At 44.1% G+C, this 23,196-nt stretch overlaps 1 protein-coding gene across 5 annotated transcripts in view; it reads left to right on the forward strand.

Moving 5' to 3' along the window:
* Positions 1-23,196, forward strand: part of SYTL3 (synaptotagmin like 3) — a 91,267-nt gene that overhangs the window by 32,745 nt on the left and 35,326 nt on the right. For all 5 annotated transcript variants that reach the window (XM_043888065.1, XM_043888064.1, XM_043888061.1 and 2 more), the window contains one exon: positions 22,819-22,870. In XM_043888065.1, the coding sequence (XP_043744000.1) occupies positions 22,819-22,870 (52 nt within the window). Of the gene's footprint in view, positions 1-22,818; positions 22,871-23,196 lie in introns of those variants that run through there.

The raw sequence follows: 23,196 nt of genomic DNA on the forward strand, positions 1-23,196 counted from the left end.
ATCTGGAGGAATATCTAACACTGATGGGATTGTTCAAGCCAAAAAAAAGCAAATGTAGCAAGTGTATATGATTTTTACCTAGATCTATGTTTCTCTGTCCTTTTTTCATTGGTGTCCTCTTTCCAGCCCACAAACAGCCTTGTCAACACTTTTGTTTCCTAAATATTACCCGTTCATGAAAGTTTAACAGCCCAGATATACTGCATAGCTGTTTGTGTATGGAAACCTTTTGGAGCAAACCACAAACTCTTGCGATATCTAAGATTGTTTTCATCCTCCGAGCAGTGTTTGCTCCTTGAGGGCCATCAGCCTGTGTCTACGCAGTACACTGTCTAAGCAAGCCATGGCCACCTGGAGTCTTCTTGTTTATAGTTTTATTTCTTGAAAATATTTTTTGGTTGGAGGGTCTAGGATCATCTTCAGGTGGTATATAGGTTCTCATTTTTTCACTCCAATCCTAGTTCATAAATAATAAGTCTGTAGGGAGTGAAGTTTCTGTTATTTCTCAAGACCAATTCAGTGAAGACATCCTGGAATTTTTTTTAGTATATTATTGGTAGTTTCGGTATCATTATTTCAGATAGGGAAGTTAATTTGCAGACCATGTGTGTGCATACGCGTGTTGCTGCCTCATCTTTTCAGCATTCTTCCTCTTCTAAGTGAGGAGGAGAAGTAGGTCAATCCACCAGGATAACTTAAGAGCTAAAAAAGGGAAGAGGAAAGAAGTGCAACCAACTTCCTGGGTTTCTCTTCCTTGTCCAGCAACTTTTCCACCAGAATGAAAACATCACTAAGAAAAAAAAAAAGTAGAGTAATGGAAGTCAGCCTAGGCATGAATCGTTTTTTTCAATTTGTGTTGTTTTCCCCAAAGTAGGACGCAAAAGAAAATTCGAATCCTTCCTTCTCTGCAGTGTGTCCTCAAATGCTGAGATGCCTCGTTTTCCTGTGGCCCGATTTTAGTCAGGTTGGGCTCAGAAGGTGTGGAGAGAGGAAGAAAACTGCCACATGGGGGGGCGGGTGGTCGCAAGGAAGACGGTGGGCCTGACCACAGGTGGGAGGGAGGAGATGGGTCAGCAAGGGGGGCTCTGCAGGGTTATCCGGACAGGCAGGCACTCCGCCTCATCTATCCGTGCCCCCGAAAGAGACTGAGCTGAGTTGGGGCGCTCCATCAGATGAGGGCCAGGTAGGAAAACAGAGGCCTCGCACTGATTTGAAGGCAGAGTTTAGGGACTCGGTTAGAAAAGTGTTATTGGAGGGCCTGGAAAAGCAAAAAGGGACCAGTGAGGGAGCACAGAGATGGGCCTGCGGGGAGCAGACACGGCCAGGCCGCCTGCTGCGTGGATCTGATGGAGACAAGGGTGAGACCCTCCTCCTCGCTGCCTCTCCGGGTGCTGTGCTAAGTCGCTCAGTCGTGTCCGACTCTCTGCGACCCCGTGGACTGGAGCCCACCAGGCTTCTCTGTCCATGGGATTCTCCAGGCAAGAATACTGGAGTGGGTGGCCATGCCCTCCTCCAGGGGACCTTCCCAACCCAGGGATCAAACCCAGGTCTCCTGCCTGGCAGGCGGATTTTTACCGTCTGAGCCACCAGGGAACCCAAGAAGACTGGAGTGGGTAGCCTATCCCTTCTCCAGGGGATCTTCCCAACCCAGGAATCTTTACCTGATGGATTCTTTACCCCCTGAGCTACCAGGGAAGCCCTCCTCCCCCTGCTGGGCCCTACTAGGGAATCTGAGCTCCTGATGTGTTTGAGAAAAAGATGATTCTGCATATTACCTGGTGTGTTTGTCGTCACAGTGGGAACTCAGCTCGCTCCAACCTTCAAAATCCTAAGTGGAAGCTAGGAAAACAAGAGGGTGGCTTAAACCCCGAAAGGGGATGTGACAGCTCAAACCAGTGCCTCTCTCTAGGCATTAATTATCTATTACTGGATAAAAAAATTGCTCCCAAATTGAGTGGGTTATAACAGTATTATCACTTCATATGATTTCTGTCTCCAGCTGAAGGCTCGCCTGGGGCTGGAGGATCGGCTTTTTGAGGGCTCACCTGCTTACCTGGCTGGTTAGTGCTGCTGGTGGTGGGGGGCATGGGGTTCCTCCACTGTGGGACCCCTCCAGTAGGCTCCTGAGGGTCCCCACGACACGGCAGCTGGCTTCCCACGGGACAAGTGACCCAAGAGAGACCAGAGTAGAGCCCTGCAATGCCTTTTCATATTAAGAAAATGTTCTGATGAAATATTAAATTTACCGTTTTAGCCATGTTTAGCTATACAGTTCAGTGGTATTAAGTACATGCACTTGTTTTGCTACCATCCTTCTCCAAACTTGATCATCCCACGGGCTCCCCTCTCAAAGCCCCTCATAACATCTACTCTATTTCCTATTTTCTGGCTCTGTCAATATCTCTTATGGCCGAGGGTCAGAAGTCATGCGCTGTCACTTCTGCGGTGTCCCACAGGTCAGCTCTTTTCAGGGCAGGAGGGACTATGTAAGGGTGCGACTCTCAGGAGGCAAGACTCACGGGCCCTTCAGGAGGCTGGCTACCACACTTCTGACATTCCTTCCACCCCAGCCTCTGGAATCTTCCTCCTGCCTTTCATTCTCACTTCCAAGGCCACAGCTCCTAGCTCATCCCCGTGACTCCACCTGCTTCCCCCATCCTCCACTCTGTGAAGAGGGAGATATCTTTTCTCTTTTAAAAATGTTATTTTCCGGTTATAGAAGTAACACCTGTTCATTGCAGAATATCTGGGAAATGCAGAACAGTATACCGAAGGCAAGAATAATTCCACTACTGGTCAACACTACTGTTATTTACAGACACGCATGCACACACACTCTCCTGGCCCCCTTTCTAGATGACCCTGTACATGTGGGTGCACATACAGACTAAGAAATTTTTAAAATGTGTTAATGATCAGACTATATATATAAGCTTTTGTCTTTTAAAATTCAACTTAGCATAGACATGTCCTAATGCTCTTATAAGACTTCTTCCAACATACACTGATGACTGCATAAAATACATCAGATGGATGTACTACCATTTATTAACTTGTTCCCTCTTGTCTGCGAGTATATTACTATAGTCAAATTGTCATATTACAGATAACTCTACAGTGAATATCCTATACAGGTATCTTGGCCTCTGTGTTCATTAGATTCTTACAAAGAGAATGACTGGTCAGAAGTGTAAACACTTGAGATGCCTGATGTGTTTTGCCAGATTCCACTATGGGAAACGCGTGTGCATTCACATGACCCTGGCGTGTTCAGGCCCAAGAACAACCCCCTCATCACCCTCTGGCCCACGTTAAATCATCTTATCTCTTGAATATGATTCCAAGTTACATTTGTGATTTTGTTCTAAAAGTAAACTTAATATGGGTTCATTTAGAAAATTAAAAAATGAAGAAAAACATAACCATGTTAAAAATAACTCACCCTGACAACTGTTTACCTTTAGTGCATATCATTTCTGTTCTTTGAATATATGTATCCATGGTTGAGTGTGTACATATAACTGTGTAACTATATACACACATTTAAAAGAGCATTTAGACTAAACCATGAGGAATTGATGCTCTTGGGTTAAAAAAAAAAAATTGAATACAGGCAGTTTCATGTAATTAGAGCTAATATGTTTATCTCTTTTGGAATGTGGCAGTATTTATTTAACCAAATTGCTATTGTTATAAAGTTAGGGAATTTCTAGTTTTGCTGTTAAAATTTTGGGAGTTTGTAATATTATTAAAATATTTTAAATAATATAAAAAATAATAAAAGTGCAATGAACATGCTTGTAGATAAATCTTTGGCATGTCTCTGAGTATTTCTAGAAGCAGAAGGAAAAGATGAAAGGTTGGGAACATTGCCTTCAGAAAAGGTGTACCCTTCTCACAGGACGAATTGTCCTTAAAAACAAACAACAGCTTTGTCACTTGTGAAACCACGTTGGTAGTCCAAAGTAGCCGCTTGCTGTTTTCTCTGAATTCTTGTAATGACTAATGGAGTTGAATATATTCCACCTTTTTGACATTTTGTAGGTGTTCTTCATGTTAAGGGTATTTGCCCTTTATGGTCATGTTAGTTGCATATGTATCTTTATGTTTTCTGACATACAGACTTTTTTTTTCCCTTGTCAATCGTCAAATCTACCTTTTCCTGTGTAATTTCTTTTATGCTTCAAGAGCCCTTCCTCCCCCTGCCATTGGTTATATATCCATCCATATTTACTTTCTTCTAACTTTATGGCTTATTTGCATTCAGCTGTTCACAGTGCCTCAGGAAGCCAGCTCTAATGTAATTCTCCCAAACATCAGTTTTGTCTGTACAACCTGTCCCACCATCAGCCTCCTTCCCACGGGCTTGTTCCCAGGGCCATTGAGGCACGCAGCTCTGGGTGCTGCTCACCGTGTGCCCCAGCCGGAGCCCCGGGGGTTGACCGCATGGATGCCACACCCAGGCTTTGAATGCTTTGAGGGCGGGAGCGATGAGCAGATGAAGCAAGGACCGAGCTGTTTGGAGGCGAAAGGTGCTGCTGTTCGCAGTAGTGTCCGTTATCAGTGGAGGCACAGAGTAGGCGGCTCCGAGTGAAAACTTAGAGTTCTTTTCCTTTCTGGCATCCAGAAACCTGCAGCTACCTTTAATGTCAATTGGAGTAACTCCAGGAATCATTATTCCCTCCGTCACCCCATTTCCTTCTCCTATGCTTTTTACTCACCTCTCTTAATGGTACTATTGGATATGTACCACTTAAGAGGAACGTTCCCCAGATTTCCTTGAGAACACGCAAGGTATAAGTAATAATCCAATAAAGAATAATAGGTATTAAGTGTGGTAGTTTGTGCTAATTTTCCAACCATTAAAAAAATTAAAAACAAAAAATATCAGCCACCATTCTCCATTTTGCAGGGAGATGATGAGAAAAGTATTTAAAATATTTTATTTTCCTTAAATTTTTTTTCCTGATTATAGCCTGGCTTTTTTTTCTCTAAGATTTTGTAATTTGATAGAGTTGTATTGTCTTAAAATAATTCCTTAAATGCCACAGTCACAGTTCATCTGTGGTGTATCAGAATGATCAAAACGCACAGACATTCAAGACAGTCTTTAGGGAGCTCCCTGTGGTTCTGGTATTGTTACCTCCCGCTCCACCCTCAGGCATTGGGTAGCCTCTGTGCAGAGGGCTTTAATGTGGCTTCCAAGGCCCCTGCTCCTGGGTCAGCTAAGTGCTATTTCATATTAAATTAAAAGTTTCTGATTCGGTGGGATCAAGTGAGGCCAAGAGTATATACAGACATCTCTCAATATCTGAGAGGATTTTGGTCCAGGATCCCTTGGGTACCAAGATCTGAGGATGCTCGAATCCCTAATGTGCAATGGTATAGTATTTACATATAACCGATACAGATATTTCCTTATACTTACAAGGAATCCAAAGATGATTTAAACACCTAGTGCTATGTAAATACTATGTAAATAGTCACCAGTGCAAATTAAAAAGTTTTGCTTTTTGGAACTTTCTGGAATTTTTGTTTTTTGAAAATTTTCCACCTGAGGTTGATTGAACACAGATGTGGAACCTGTGGACAAGGGGACCGACTATATTTAATAAGTCCCCAAGTAATTCTTCTTATGCACTTTAAAATGCATAAGAAGTTTGAGAGGCAGTGGTGAAGTAGCACATTTAATGAACAATGGTGATGGAACTTTTCTAGACCATTAGTAACTGGAAAACAAACTGAAACTGTCTTTACTTTTTGACATCTGCTGTCTTCATTGGAAGGACTGATGCTGAAGCTGAAACTCCAGTACTTTGGCCACCTCATGCGAAGAGTTGACTCATTGGAAAAGACCCTGATGCTGGGAGGGATTGAGGGCAGGAGGAGGAGATGACAGAGGATGAGATGGCTGGATGGCATCACCGACTCGATGGACATGAGTTTGAGTAAACTCCGGGAGTTGGTGATGGACAGGGAGGCCTGGCGTGCTGCAGTTCATGGGGTTGCAAAGAGTCAGACACGACTGAGCGACTGAACTGAACTGAACTGAAGTGTGTAAAGACAGTGCCCTCTTCCGGCTCCTTGTTGTACATGCACATGTTTTACTTTTTTCTTTTCAATTTTTTTAACTTTATTTTGTATTGGGGTATTGTTGTGATAGTTTCAGGTGAATAGCGAAGGGACTCAGCCATACATATACATGTATCCATTCTCCCCCAAACCCCCTTCTGTCAGGCTGCCGGTTAACGCTGAGCAGAGTTCCAAGTGATATACAGTAAGTAGGTCCTTGAAGGTGATCCATTTTAAAAATAGCAGTGTGCACATGTTTTTAATTTTTTACAGCCATGACTTGTTATTTGAGCTTAAAATCAGAAAGATCACAGCACTAATACTTTTTAAAAGGAATACTTTTCAAGTTTAAAAATGGTCAAATATGCTATATAAATAATATATTGTGGCTTTCACTCTGTTGTTGATAATTGGGGAAATCATGTAGGAAGGCTGCACCAATAACAGAGCCTCTGTTAATGGTCTCAGGGATCCACTATTTGACTAACCAGGATTCCCTCATGATTATGAAGGAGATAATTTTTCACTCCCCTTTCTCTGTGATGAATATGATTTAATTCTTCGTGTGACTTTTCAGAGTTTTATTCTTGGATGTGGTCCATCCGATCTGAGGGCCATCATGACAGCATCCGACTTGCTGCTTGGGCCTGAAACACTCAGGCTTGTGAATTAGAAGAAGTGGGTACCAGTAAACATGTGGAGACCATCACAAGGCCGCCTTTATCACCTCTGTTGGCTGGCTCAGTAAAGCCCTTGCCCCACAGTTTAAAAGGATTCTACAAAGATGATTCAGTCAAACTTTCTGTAAATTACAAATGCAGTATCTAGTGCTTACTTTCTTGAGTGTGTCTTTATGAAATTCTGTTTATTTTCAGGTATACAATTTTGGATATGCTTTTGTCTTAAAGAAAATGTGGCATCTTACTCCGAATGTTTTCTCCTCACTACTCTCTTTAGGAGAAAAAGATAAAATCAGTACCCACGAAAGAGTGTGCTGAGACGATTTTCAGAAGTAAATTTCCCTGATTGGATTGCTTGTCACGTCCCTGACAGATTTTTGGACTGGTCCCTTTAAATTGTTTAGAACAGAAGCTATCAAGTCAGATTATGATTAATGCAGTGAAATGAGAGCTTGACCTTCAGATGTTTTGTTTTCACCCTGTGTTTCTAGGTGATAATCTTTCAGGGGCATGTTCTTGAATTTAGTCATCTTTGATCTCATGATGCCTTTGGCTTATCCACAGCAGCAACTCAAAAATTGTTTAGACTGTCCAAGGTTCTTTGAAACTATCAATTCACCCCAGATATATATATATATATATATATATATATATATACACACATATATGTATGTATCTCAAATATTCACAAAGAGACTAGAATTTTGTTGCTGATCTCTGGGCCCCAGCAATCCTACCAGGACCACTGCTGTGTGTCTGCCTTTCCCACATCCTCCATACGCTGTCCTCCACCTCTTCATAATGAGACTGTCTATGTAGCCCACATCTTTGGTCCCGAATTGTCAAGACCAACTCGCCATCCGTCCTCATTTTTCTTATTTAAATGAACACACTGGGAAACCAAGGTGAAACAGTTGAACTGAATATAATTTCTGAATTAAGAATTCATACGTGGTACGTATATACAGTGAAATATTACTCAGCCATGAAAAGGGGCAAAATTGTGTCATTTGTAGAGATGTGGATGGATCTAGAGACTGTCATACACAGTGAAGTAAGACAGAGAAAAACAAATATCATATATTAATGCATTTATGTGGGATCTAGATAAGTGCTACAGATGAACCTATTTGTAGGGTCAGAGTAGAGACAGCAAATGTAGAGGACAACATGTGGACACCAAGGGAGAAAAAGGTGATGGGTGGGGTAGGATGAATTGGGATTTGAGGATTGACGTATATACATTACACACACACACACACACACACTCACACACACACACACACACACACACACACACACACACTCACTCACTCACTCTTATAGCTGATTAACTTTGCTCTCCTGTAGAAGCACACAACATTGTAAAGCAGCTCTACTCCAATAAAAGTTAATTTTTAAAAAAAGAACTCATATGTTTGCATGTTTAGACCAGACTACTGATTAGGGTAATTTCCAGAGAGTATCCTGACAATTGGACATTGAACTATTTATATGAATACATTTTTTAAAAGGCCAGACACATATATACTTAAACAATAAATCATTTTAAATTGCAGAACTCCTCATTCATGTTTTCATTGTTGTAAAATATGCATAATATAAAACTTACTGTTTTCACTATTTTAAGTGTACAGTTCCATCAGTTCAGTAGTTCAGTTGTATACCTGACTCTTTGCAACCCCGTGGACTGCAGTACCCCAGGCTTCCCTGTCCATCACCACCTCAAACTTGCAGAAACTCATGTCCATCTAGCCAGTGATGCCATCCAACCATCTCGTCCTCTGTTGTCCCCTTCTCCTCCTGCCTTCAGTCTTTCCCATGAATGCTCAGGACTGATTTCCTTTAGGATGGGCTGGTTGGATCTCCTTGCTGTCCAAGGGACTCTCAAGAGTCCCCACACCACAGTTCAGTTAGCGCTCAGCTTTCCTTATTGTCCAACTCTCACATCTGTTCATGACTGCTGGAAAAACCATAGCTTTGACTAGATGGACCTTTGTCAGGAACGTAATGTCTCTGCTTTTTAATATTCTGTCTAGGCTGGTCATAGCTTTTCTGCCAGGGAGCAAGTGTCTTTTGATTTCATGGCTGCAGTCACCATCTGCAGTGATTTTGGAGCCCAAGAAAATAAAGTCTGTCACTGTTTCCATTGTTTCCCCATCTATTTGCCATGAAGTGATGGGACTGGATGCCATGATCTTACTTTTTTGAAGGTGGAGTTTTTTGTGTTTTTTTTTTTTCTTTTTTTTTTTTTTTTTTTATTTCAACTACAGAGGGCAGGTCTTTATTCCCAATCCCGATTCCCCCTCCCACCTCCCTCTCCACCCGATTCCTCTGGGTCTTCCCAGTGCTGAAGGTGGAGTTTTAAGCCAACTTTTTCACTCTCCTCTTTCACTTTCATCAAGAAGCTCTTTAGTTCTTCGCTTTCTGCCATAAGTGTGGTGTCATCTGCATATCTGAGGTTATTGATATTTCTTCTGGCAATCTTAATTCCAGCTGTGCTTCATCCAGCCCAGAGTTTCTCATGATGTACTCTGCATAGAAGTTAAATAAGCAGGGTGACAATATACAGCCTTGATGCACTCCTTTCCCAACTTGAAACCAGTTCGTTGTTCCATGCCCGGTTCTAATTGTTGCTTCTTGACCTGCATACAGGTTTCTCTACATACAGATCCATAGCAGTAAGTAAATTTTCATTGTTTTTTAACCATTACCATCATCCATCTCTAGAACATTTTCCTCTTGCAGAACTGCAGCTCTCTACCCATTAAGCATCTCCTCTATTCCTTTTGCTCCTCACTTGCAGCCTCTGACAATCAGCCTTTCTACTTTCTGTTCCTATTAGTTTGATTACTCTAAGTATCTCATATAAGTGGAATTGTAATATATTTGTTCTTTTGTAGAATCATAATATATTGTTCTTATTTTACTTAGCATGTCTTCAGGGTTACCCATGTTGTAGCATATATCAGAATTTTATTCCTCTGTAGGTGTAGGTGTATATATAGCCCACATTTTGTGTATCCATTCATCTATCGGTGGACACTTGGGTTGCTTCTACCTTTGGGCTTTTGTGAATAATGCTTCTGTGAACATTGATTTACAAATATCTGTTCAAGTCCCTGCTTTCACGTCTTTTGTGTTTATGTCCAGAATTAGAATTGCTAGATCCAGTGGTAATTCTACATTTAATTTTTTTAGGAACTGCCATATTGTTTTTCCACAGTGGCTACTCCATTTTATGTGCCCACTGGAAATGCACAGGAGTTCCAATTTCTCCGCTTCTATGCCAACACTTGTTTGGTATTTTTGTTTTCTTTTTGGTAAGAGTCATTATAATGGTGTGATGTGGTATCTCACTGTTTTTTGTCTTTCAATCAGCATTTATTGGGTTATCTACAAGCCTGACATGTATGCCGTTCTGTGTATGGATTCTTTGTTGATGATTTGATACCTATTTATATAAATATTTAATATGTATATATCTATTTATATACATATAAATATTATGAAATGCTTACTGCAATAAGGTTTGTTAACACATCCTTCGCTTCACAAAAGTACCATTTGTTGTTGATGGTATGGTGAGAACGTTAATGCTCTACTCAGAGCAACTTTCAAGTGTACAATATAGTATTGTTAACTATAGTCATCATAGTCACTATACATTAGATCCCCAGAACTTACTCTTCTTATAACTGAAACTTGGTATGCTCTGACGAGCCTCTCCCCATTTCCCACCCACCCCAGCCCTCAGCTCCTGGAAACCACTATTCTACTTCTTTTCTATGAATTCAGTGGTTTTCAATTCCACATTCAATTGACATCATGTGGTATTTGTCTTTCTCTGACTTATTTCACTTAGCGTAGTGCCATCAAGGTCTTTCCATATTGTTGCAAATATCAAGATTTCCTTTTTATGGATGAATAATATTTCATTATATATACCACATTATCTTTATTTCATTCACCTCTCAGTGGGCTCATAGGTTAGATCATCTCCGTGTCTTGACTATCGTGAATAATGCTGCAATGAACATGGGCGTGCCAGTGTCTCTTTGAGGTAGTAACTTCATCTTGGATGTAATCAGAACTGGGATTGCTGGATCACTGTAGTTCTACTTTTTAAAGAAATAAACCGAGGAACCTCCATCTTGTTCTCCTTAGTGGCTATATCACTGTGGCTTTGACTTGCATTTCTTTAATGATTAGTGATGTTGAATATCTTTTCATTTGCTTCTTGAGCCATTTCTGTATCTTCTTTGGAGAAATGTATATTCAAGTCCTTTTGTTGTTCAGTCACTAAGTCGTGTCTGACTCTGTGACCCCATGGACTGCAGCATGCCAGTCTCCTCTGTCTTCCACTGTCTCTCAGAGTTTGCTCAGATTCACATCCATTGAGTTGGCTTTGCTATCTAACCATCTCATCCTTTGCTGTCCCCTTCTCCTTTTGCTTGCAATCATACCCAGCATGAGATAAGGGTCTTTTCCAATGAGTTGGCTCTTTGCATCAGGTGGCCAAAGTATTGGAACTTTGGCTTCAGCATCAGTCTTTCCAGTGAGTGTTCAGTGTTGATTTCCTTTAGGATTGATTGGTTTAATCTCCTTGCATTCCAAGAGACTTTCAAGAGTCTTCTCTAGCACCACAATTTGAAAACATCAATTCTTCAGTGCTCAGCCTTCTTTATGGTCCAACTCTGTTTTTAAAAAATTAATTTTAATTGGAGGCTAATTACTTTACAATATTGTAGTGATTTTTGCCATACATCGACATGAATCAGCTGCAGGTGTACATGTGTCCCCCATCCTGAACCCCCTTCCCACATCCCTCCCCATCCCATTGCTCAGGGTTGTCCCAGCGTACCAGCTTTGAGTGCCCTGTTTCATGCGTCAAACTTGGACTGGTGATCTGTTTCACATATGGTAACATACATGTTTCAATGCTATTGTTTCAAATCATCCCACCCTCGCCTTCTCCTACAGAGTCCAAAAGTCTGTTCTTTGTATCTGTGTCTCTTTTGCTGTCCCGCATATAGGGTCATTGTTACCATCTTTCTAAATTCCATATGTATGCATTAATATATTGTATTGCTGTTTTTCTTTCTGACTTACTTCACTCTGTATAACAGGCCCCAGTTTCATCCACCTCATTAGAACTGATTCAAATGCGTTCTTTTTAATGGCTGAGCAATGTTCCATTGTGTATACGTACCACAGGTTTCTTATCCATTCATCTGCCGATGGACATCTAGGTTGCTTCCATGTCCTAGGTATCGTAAACAGTGCTGCGATGAACGTTGGGGTACATGTGTCTCTTTCAGTTCTGGTTTCCTTGGGTGTTATGCCCAGCAGTGGGATTGCTGGGCGGTATGTCAGTTCTAGTTCCATTTCCAGTTTTTAAAGGAATCTCCACACTGTTCTCCATAGTGGCTATACTAGTTTGCATTCCCACCAAAAGTGTAAGAGGGTTCCGTCGCCAGCATTTATTGTTTGTAGACTTTTTGATAGCAGCCATTCTGATGTTCCAACTCTTATATCCATACATGACTACTGGAAAAACCCTAGCTTTGACCATACAGACCTTTGACTACACACTTTGTCAGCAAAGTGATGTCTCTGCTTTTTAATATGCTCTCTAGGTTTGTGACAGCTTTCTTCCCAGGGAGGAAGCATCTTTTAATTTCATGGCTGCAGTCACCACCCGCAGTGATTTTGGAGCCCAAGAAAATCAAATCTGTCGCTGCTTCCACTTTTTGCCTTTCTTTTTGCCATAAAGTGATGGGAGTGGATGCCATGATCTTAGTTTCTTGAATGTTTAGTTTCAAGCCAGCTTTTTCACTCTCCTCTTTCATCCTCATCAAGAGGCTCTTTAGTTCCTCTTCGCTTTCTTCTGTTAGAGTGGTATCATCTGCATATCTGAGGTTGCTGGTATTTCTCCTGGCAATCTTCTTTTTCAATGTACAGGTCTTCTTCTTATTAAATATCACCCTGATAATTCTATCTCTTTCTGCAGTTCTTACTTGTTTCTCCTCAACTCACGTTAATTTCAAAATTTGGTCCTGGAGAGCTGAGAAAGCTTTAGGACCTGTTGATTTAAAAGAAGAATTTGAGAACAGTCACGTGAAAGTTGAAGCACACTTTTTTAAGTTCAGCTGAGCTTAACAGTAATAACATTTTAAAAGATAGTATCCAACACCCATCCAACACCATCACTAACACTAATGTAGGGTGTAAGTGAAAGATATAAAGGCCATGTTGGGGGAAAACATGTTTATAACTCTTACCATGCAGGATTATAAAAATCAAACTACATTTTCACATTTACTATTGCAACCTTTAATGAAATACCATCATTTCTTGAGATTCTCCCAGCAATCTTGATTCCAGCTTGTGATTCATCCAGCCTGGCATTCCACATGATGTACTCTGCATATAAGTTAAATATATATCCAAGGTGACAATATACACCTCAATGTACTCCTTTCCCAAGTTTGAACCAGTCTGTTGTTCCATGTCCAGTTCTAACTGTTGCTACTTGACCCACATACGGGTTTCTCAGGAGACAGGTAAAGTGGCCTGTATTCCCACCTCTTTCAGAATTTTCCAGTTTGTAGTGATACACACAGTCAAAGGCTTTAGCATAGTCAGTGAAGCAAAATTAGATGTTTTTCTGGAATTCCCTTGCTTTTTCTATTATCCAACGAATGTTGACAATTTGATCTCTGGTTCCTCTTTGTCTTTTCTAAATCCAGCTTGTACATCTGAAAGTTCTTAGTTCATGTACTACTGAAGCCTAGCTTGGAGGATTTGAGCATAATCTTACTAGCTTGTGAAATGAGCACAGTTGTGCAGTAGTTTGAACATTCTGTGTCACGGCCCTTTTTTGTGATTAGAATGAAAACTGACCTTTTCCAGTCCTGTGGCCACTGCTGAGTTTTCCAAATTTGCTGACATATTGAGTGTAGCACTTTCACAGCGTCATCTTTTAGGATTTGAATTCGCTTAGCTGGTATTCCATCACTTCTACTAGCTTTGTTTGCAATAATTCCTTCCTAAGGCCCACTTGACTTCAGGTCCTTTGCCCGTATTTGAATTGGGTTGTTTGTTTGCTGAAAAAGAAGAAGAAAGCTGGAAGACTTCTACTTCCTGATTTCAAAACTTCTGCAAAGCCACAGTAATCCAAAGAGTGAGTCACTGGCATAAGGACAGTTATGTGGACAGTTGGAATAGAATAGAGACCCTAGAACAGAACTCTTGTGCATGTGGTCAAGTGACTTTTTTCACTGAAGTATAGTTGATGTACAATATTATATAAGTTACAGGTGTCCAGCATAGTAATTCAGTTTTCAAAGGTTATCTCCATTTATAGTTATTATAAAATATTAGCTGTATTTTCTGTGTTGTATAGTTAGATTTTTTGACAAGGGTGCCAATCTCATTCAATGGGGAAAGGACAGGCTTTTCAATTAAGGGTGCTAGGAAAACTGGATGTGTCCATGTAAAAGAATGAAGTTGGACCCTTACCTAACGCCATAAACAAAAATTAATTCAAAGGATCAAAGACCTAAAAGTAAGAGCTAAAAGTGTAAAATGCTTAAAAGAAAACATAGAGGGGACAATGACAATGTTTTGGGCTTTGACGGCTTCCCTGATAGCTCGGTTGGTAAAGAATCTGCCTGCAATGCAGGAGGCCCCGGTTCCATTCCTGGGTTGGGAAGATCCCCTGGAGAAAGGAAAGGCTACCCACTCCAGTATTCTTGCCTGGAGAATCCCCGGGACGGGGGAGCCTGGTGGGCTGCCGTCTATGGGGTCGCACAGAGTCGGGCACGACTGAAGTGACTTAGCAGCATGCTGTTTTGATTACTGAAGCTTTGTGGTATAATCTGAAGTCTTGGGAGGACAATGATTTTTATATATGACACCAAAAGCACAGGCAACTAAAAAAAATAGACAGACTGGACTTCATTAAAATGAAAGTTTTGTGCATCAAAAGATATTGTCAACAGAATAAAAAGGAAAGCCATGAAATGGGAGAAAATATTTGGAAATCACATATCTGATAAGGAATTAATATCTAGAAAGTTTAGGATAGAGGACTCTTGAGGCCCACATTCAGTTTTTAGAGAAAATTAGAGGCTGTGGAGAAGCAGTTTATACCTGATTGTTCCCAGGTTCACAGCAAGCCCAGGCCAGTTACGTCAACCTTAGGTGTCCCTTTGTGGAAGTTACTACCCAGCTCTTGAGGACTGTTATTAACATAGAAGCCATACAGAGCTTCTGCTGATAGAATGCAGGGAGCTTAATTAAAGGGGAAAATTATTTTCTTTCTTGCAGCTAAGCAGAAGAGTAATGTCTGGTGGCAGAAGGACACTCCATGTGATACACGTTCTGCCAACAGGATTATAAACCTGTTATTAATTTCAGTTCTTCTGAAAGGCTCTGGTGGCTGATCCACAGTTGTGCACTGTGTCTCCTTCCGTCCTAGAATGGTGTCTTGGCCCCAGTGCTACCTAAGCTCAAGCATCTCTAAAGACTAACATATACCTACAAAAGGCTCTGGAATCCAGCTCTGAAACTCTTTGTGACAGGATATCATGGTTCACATTCTAAGGGATTTTTAGGTCAAATTTTTGGAAAGATTTTTTTCCAATTTGCATAAGTGAGCCAAAGATTGGTTTAAAAGTTTATTTCCTAGGGTCCTTTTCTTGCCTATGAAGAATGAAAGTCCTAAAATGCCTTACAGTTGTCTAAGACTGCCCCCTGCCCCGGCCTCTGGTTTTAGTCACCTTTGTCTGGCGTTTGGAGGATACTTAACGCTCCATTGTGGGCCAAACCTCAGGACTGTCACATACAGTTGTGCAGGTTGGGCATTGTGCAAGGGGGCCACCTAGGTTGGTGTGTTTATTGTGATTATTTTTCTGAAAGGCGCAGCAGAATGTGTTATTCTAACAAAATCCATATATCACGACCAACTCCTAGGGCAGACAAAGCATCTTGATGGAGTGTATTTGCATAGTTCCCAGGGAGACTTCGTGTGAATAACCCCTACCTGTGCTTTGCTTTGATGCTGGGAAAGCTTGAAGACGGGAGGAGAAGGGGACGACAGAGGATGAGGTGGTCGGATGGCCTCATCAACTCAATGGACATGAGTTTGAGCAAACCACAGGAGATGGTGATGGACAGGGAGGCCTGGCGTGCTGCAGTCCATGGGGTCGCAAAGAGTCGGACACGACTGGGCGACTGAACAACGACGCTGTGTAGAATGGGTAACTGGTGAGAACCTGCGGTTTAGCTCAGGGCGCTCTGCGCAGTGCTCTGTGATGACCTCGGTGGGAAGAAAATCGAAAAGAGCGGCTACATGTGTGCATCCAGCTGATTCACCTTGCTGTACGGTGGAGACTAACGCAACACTGCAAACCAACTATACTCCAGTAAAACAATTTAAGAATAGGGATAAGGCAGGTGCTTATAAGAAATCCCGTAGAATGGATGCTCCATTGTGACACTGGCCAAGCACATCAGCTGCCCACCAGCCAGCGCCCTGGACCCCGGGTCCTGCTGCAGATGCCACACCCCACCACCCTGACACCTCTCTGGTTTGACGTGGTCCCCGGGAAAGAGGGCAGAGGGCAGACTCTCTGGAACACCCCAGTACAGCTCAGTCAGCCAGCTCCATCACACTGGTCATAGGTGGCGGAGGTGCCCCACGCCCTGAATCACGGCATCAGTGTGGCTTAGTCTTCTTCCAAGACAGGATCGTTAAACCTCCTCTCTGACAGCGTAAGGCCCCATAGCAGCCCTGCACCCTGGAAAGTCACGGAACCCAGACGGCTGTGGAGTGAACAGAGTCTTCAAGCAGAAGGTGGCCTGGCTCACAGCTTCTCCAATGAGTCAGCTCTTTGAATCAGGTGGTCAAAGTATTGGAGCTTCAGCATCAGTCCTTCCAGTGAATATCCAGGGGATTTCCTTTAGGATTGACTGGTTTGGTCTCCTTGCTGTCCAGGGACTCTCGAGAGTCTTCTCCAGCACCACGGTTTGAAGGCATCAGTTCTGTACGTAGCAGTGTATATATGTCAATGCCAATTTCCCAATCCATCCCACCCCCCTTTCCCCACTTGGTGTCCATACTTTTGTTCTCTAGTCTTAAGCCTCTATTTCTGCTTTGCAAGTAGGTTCATCTGTACCATTCTTCTAGATTTCACATAAGTGTGTTAATATAGGATATTCGTTTTTCTGTTTCTGTCTTCACCTTTTTTTAGAGAAGTGGATATAAAAGTAGATACAGTATATCCAGTAGTATATAGATGTGTAATGACTTGCCACAGACACCTTCTGCCAGTTGCAGGCTTGTTTTGGATTTAGAAGCCTCTGCTCGGCCCTGTGGTTCATGGGGATGCCTACCGCTCCATAAGCTCCTGCATAGGAACAGAGATTGTGTCCCCTGACTCTTATCTCTGTGAAGAGCCATGTGTATTATACACAATGAATGTGAATGAATGGATGAAATTATGCGGAAACCAAGTGGTGAAAAAAATGACCTTGTCTCACATAGATTTGGTACAGCTCGAATGAGGTCACACATTGTTAAAATAGCATTGGTTACTATTGTCATATTTACTATAACCCCCCTCTCCCTGGCAAGCCCTCTGGTGCCGGGGATGCTGAGATGCATGAGACGAGGCCTGTGTCCTCAAAGGGTTCACCGTCTAGCGGGGGAGACAGATGTATATGCCGGCAGTTACAGGGCATCAGAGGAATTTTAAAGCAACTGTGCCTGGCAACCGCAATGAGACGACCTTGGTGAGGACAGGTCCAGAGAATAAACCACTAGAAGGAACACAAAGGCACAAAGTGGTGTGAAGTGGTGCCGTCTAGTGGCGGTGGGGCTTCTAGGAAGTTCAGCTTCACCACGACCTGCGGTGGGTGGCAACCGGTGATGCTGGAGAGGTTGGCTTGGATTGAGTCACGCAGTGCTGACTGAGTGGCTCTCTCCGGCTGCTGTAACCAAGTACGGTGACCTGGGTGGCTTGAAACAGCAGAAATGTATCGTCTCTCAGCTCTGGAGGTTGGAAGTCCAAAGTCAGGTTTCCGAGGTACCCGTTTCCTCTGCCTGCTCTCGAGGAGAATCCCTCCCTTCCCCTCCCGGCGGTCCTCGGTGTCCTTGGCTCGTAGACGCATCACTCCAGTCTGCCTCTGTGGTCGCGCCACCGTCTTCACCTCATCTTCCCTCTGTGCGTGTCTGCCCCTCTGTCCACCTGTCCCCATTTTGCAAGGACACCAGTCGTGTTGAATCAGGACCCACCTGGATGACCTCACCTGGGCTCCATCTGCAAAGACTCCTGTCTCCAAGTGCAGTCACCTTCACAGTTGCCTGGGGGTAGGGCTTCAGCGTGTCATTTCTCTGGGGATGCAACTCAACCCAAAGCAGCTCTGCGTGTTGGCTGAAGAAGCTGCGAAGGCTGGGAGTTGCAAGCCAAGGACAGGACCCAGAGCGGGCTTTGGAGGGTGAGGGGCCGGGGGGAGAGGCAGCCTCTGGCGGGTGCTGGCAACACGCTTGCTGCTGGCCACTCGCTGCCCGACCAGAGGCTGGACGCCGCGATCACAGGCCTCGTTTCTTAAGCAGGATGAGATACACATGACAAGTACGAACCACTTATAAAAATCAGACAGGATTAAGAGTTTTCAGAGACTCGATCGTTGGTTTATGTGTAGTGGTTCCCCACATAAAAAGCCCTTGCTTTTTATTTTGAACATTTCAAACACGAGCTAGAGCAGAGTGAAGGTCGCCCCCTCATATGGCCACTGGCCTGCTGCCCTAACTTTGCTGTGTCTGGCTTTGTAGGCAAGTTGTCACGTGAATGCCAGCTTTTCTGTCATTTGTAATGTTGGGCCCATTACACAGTCCACTGTGCCTTGAGGGCAGGAGGAGAAGGGGGCGACAGAGGATGAGGTGGGTGGATGGCATCATCGACTCGGTGGACATGAGTTTGAGCAAGCTTTGGGAGACAGTGAAGGAGAAGGGAGCCTGGCGTGCTGCAGTCCATGGGGTCGCAAAGAGTCGGACACGACTGAGCGACTGAGCAGCAGCCCCGCGGTCCCCATGAGCCTCGGTTTTCACTTACAGGATTGAGACGGCTCCTGGTGACACCCCACAACAAAGGCAGTCAGAGTGTCCCACACAGCCGCTGGCAGACACTCAGCTTCGATGATAATAAATGTCTCTATGATTTCCGAGTGTGCCCGAAGCCTAGGACCCCGGGGCCCAGACCCACAACTGCTCTCAGTAAAGCCTAAGGAGGCCACCAGAGCGGGACCCTAACCTGCCAGTCAGGAGACCTTGGGGGGGGGGGCATCTTTCCACAAGCATTTCCCCATAGTCGTTATATGAATTTAAACACTAACAAAAAATAAATATTTAGTGCTTTTTAAGGAAAGCCTCTGGTAAGAAATGACTGAGGAGTAGAAGAGAAAAAAAAACAGTAACGTGGTGAGACACAGGACCAGAGCCCCAGGGCTGCTCCTCAGCCTCGGTGCCCCAGGCCGACTCCGTGGGGCTGGGGGTGGGCCTGGGACTCTGCATTGCTCACCAGCTCCCTGCTGAGAGCTGCCCCCCCCCAACATCTGGAGGAAAAAGAGCGTGGGGCACACGGGGTCCCCTAGGCCAAGCCTGTCCCTCTGCCCGTTCTTGTACCTTCTGTGAGCTGAGAATGGGTTTTTACGTATCTTAATGGTTAGAAGTCAAAAGAAGAATGTTTGTGAGACATAAAAAATTACAACCTAGACAGCAGATTAAAAATCAGAGACATTACTTTGCCAACAAAGGTCTGTCTAGTCAAAGCTATGGTTTTTCCAGTAGTCATGGCTGAATGTAAGAGTTGGACCGTAAAGAAAGCTGAGCCCCAAAGAATTGATGCTTTTGAACTGTGTGGTATTGGAGAAGACTCTTGAGAGTCCCTTGGACTGCAAGGAGATCCAACCAGTCCATCCTAAAGGAAATCAGTCCTGAATATTCATTGGAAAGACTGATGCTGAAGCTGAAACCCCAATACTTTGGCCACCTGATGCGAAGAACTGACTCATTGGAAAAGACCCTGATGCTGGGACAGATTGAAGGCAGGAGAAGGGGACGACAGAGGATGGGATGGTTGGATGGCATCACCAACGTGATGGACACGAGTTTGAGTAAACTCTGGGAGTTGGTGATGGACAGGGAGGCCTGGTGTGCTGCAGTCCATGGGGTTGCAATGAGTCGGACAAGACTGAGCAACTGAACTGAAAAATTGCAAGAAATTAAAATGTCAACGTCCATTATGAGAACACAGACACACCCACTCTTTAACACCATGGCTGCAGTCACAAGTGCGCAGTTGAGCAGGTGGGACAGAGAAGGTACAGAGCCTGGAATACTGGCCGTTTGGACTTGACATATAGGGTGTGTCGATTCCGAGGTTGGTGGTTCCCAGGGATGCCAGCAGGGGGCAGCAGAAAGCCGTGTGTGTGGGACCAGCCTCCAGGGGCTCAGGAAGGATATTTAGGAATGTGATAGGGAGACCAAGCTGAGGTTTAGGAGGGAGGTACAGGCCTCGGGTAGAAAGGCAATTAGCGAGGGGAGTGAGTGGAGAACGCCCAGGGTAAGTAGGGCAATGGGGCACCCTCCTTGAGGGCTGGTGGGAGAGTGGGCCCCCAGGGTGGAGGCCCAGGTGTGGGCGGTAGGGAGCCGCTGGAGGGCTGCAGGTGGTGGGGAGAAGGAGCCTCGTTTTGGGGTGGGGGGGGCGGTGCTGTCACCTGATGGCCGTGCCTCTGGGCAGCAGCCCCAGCAGTCCAGGCTGGGAGCTGTGACCAGTGCCCCCCCCCCGCCGCCAGGGCTCAGAACTGCCCCTCCCTCGGAGTCTGCGCTCTGGCCCAGGACAGGCTAGACAAGCAGAGTCTCTGTCTAATCTCCCTCTTTCCCTGTTTTTCTCTGCTCTCGCAGCGACGGGGCCCTCGGTGCCCTTGGGGTGGCGCCTTTAGATTCCAGCCTGTCTTCTTCTCCGAGGCTCCTGCAGATGTGAAGCCTTTTTTATTTTTAAAGGGTTCTTTTGTAGTCAGACAGGGATGAGGCTCACAGACTCTTGTTAGAGTCTGGTGAGCACCAAGGTGAATGAACCCCAAAAAATTGCACACGGGCAGGTGGACTCACAGTTTGAAATGTGATTTCAGGGCTCATCCGTTACCTGAGCCCCCCAGGTTAGGACCCCTGACTGGCAATGGGCATAGTCCCTGTAGCTCACACAGTAAAGAATCTGCCTGCAATGCAGAAGACCTGGGTTCGATCCCTGGGTTGGGAAGATCCTCTGGAGAAGGGAATGGCTATCCACTCCGGTATTCTTGCCTGGAGAATCCCATGGACTTGGGGGAGGGGGCAATCAGCTCAGGGTCAGCTGAGGGGTTAGCCATCCCCAGCTTTAAGGTTTGGAGCTTGATATCAGCCACTCAAAGGCGGAGGACTGTAATTCCTGACTGTCTTACTACCCCACCTCTGCCACCCTTCCTCCTGTCTTATGGAGATGATGGAATACTTAAGTCTTTCTTTGCGATGGATGATAGCCTTCTGAAGAAAAGTTATGACAAACCTAGACAGTGTATTAAAAAGCAGAGGCATCACTTTGCCGACAAAGGTCTGTCTAGTCAAAGCCATGGTTTTTCCTGTAGTCATGTACAGATGTGAGAGTTGGACCATAAAGAAAGCTGAGCCCTGAGGAATTGATGCTTTTGAACTGTGGTGTTGGAGAAGACTCTTGAGAGTCCCTTGGACTGCAAGGAGATCAAACCAGTCCATCCTAATGGAAATCATTCCTGAATATTCATTGGAAGGACTGAAGCTGAAGCTCCAATACTTTGGCCACCTGATGCAAAGAGCTGACTCATTGGAAAAGCCCCTGATGCTGAGAAAGGTTGAAGACGGGAGGAGAAGGGGATGACAGAGGATGAGATGGTTGGATGGCATCACCGACTAGGTGGACATGAGTTTGAGCAAACTCTGGGAGATAGTGAAGGACAGGGAAGCCTGGCATGCTGCAGTCCACGGGGTTGCAGAGTCAGACGAGACTGAACAGCAACAGCAAGAAAGCTACTCTGACCTCCTCAGACGGTGCATCTGGCAGTTCTCAGCTGTGTGCTGAGCACTCTGGAGGCTTCTGGGGAACTTCCCTGAGAGGATTCACTTCTGGTCTCCAGGCTGGGCGAGTGCGCTGACCTCACCCTGTGCGTTGGGCCGGGAAACATTGTGTTCACAGGACTGTGGGCTTAGAGAGTTCTATTTTTGGGATCTTAATACAGCACATCATAAAATCCCCTTTCCTTGAAACAAAAAGAGTACTATATCAGATGGAGTCTTATTTAGGAAATTATTAGCCTCTATAACTAGAAATAAGTAGATTACATTTTTTAAAAGATTAATTCAATCTCCGTAACAAAGAATGTTTAAAGGAATATAGTCACTCCATTATGAAATGTTTGCAGAGGACAAATGGAAGCTTAGAAGCTTGAAGTGTTTTTCAAATGATCCAGAATTTAAAAATCTAATCCAGCATCAACTTTCAGTAAAAGCAATCGTTTCCAGCAAGTGTGGTCTCATACTGTGTGTGGGTGTATTTGTGTGTGGAACAGCAGCTTTAGGTGGAATATAACTTAGGTTACACAAAATTCACCTGTTTACATGTACAGTTTCATGATTTTTTCGGTAAAACGTACAGAGTCCCAGGTGGCTCAGTGGTAAAGAATCCACCTGCCACTGCAGAAGCAGATGGAGACACAGGTTTGATCCCTGGCCAGGAAGATCCCCTGGAGGGGGAAATGGCAACCCACACCAGTATTCTTGCCTGAAAAACTCCATGGACAGAGGAGCCTGGGGTTGCAAAGAGTCAGATATAACTGAGCAACAGCACACACGCCAAAATGGTCTCTTACTTTTTAATCACAAGATGCACTGTTAGGAAAATAATAATTTTAATGTATTATATCCTGTATGTCCATCATCTGCGTTGTATTCTTACTAATAAGTGACCTCTACCGATATCGCTTCCAGGCAAGCACGAGACAGCCGGAGCAAAGCTCTTGCAATCTTATCAGAAGCTGAGGTGAGTGTTGTCAGAGGCCAGGCTGTCCTGGGCCCTTGGGGCTGGAGCACAGAGGACTCACTGAAAGAACATATAGATCTCCTGACTTTCAGATGTCACTGCTTTGGAACGTAACTTTAAAACAAAAAAAGATGATAAAAAGTGCCTGGAGAAGATTCAGAGATATTTCCACATTCTTATGAAAAGCTAGAAGGATCGAGCATAGGATTTTCTCACAAGACATTTTGTTTCTTGAATTTTCCTGATATGTTTTCAGGAAACGAAATGTTGTTTTTGATGGCATGTCCAGTGAGATTTGGGGCTTCCCGGGTGGCTCAGGGGTAGAG

This window comes from Cervus elaphus, chromosome 26, assembly GCF_910594005.1.
Source record: "Cervus elaphus chromosome 26, mCerEla1.1, whole genome shotgun sequence".
In the NCBI taxonomy this organism is placed as follows: domain Eukaryota; kingdom Metazoa; phylum Chordata; class Mammalia; order Artiodactyla; family Cervidae; genus Cervus; species Cervus elaphus.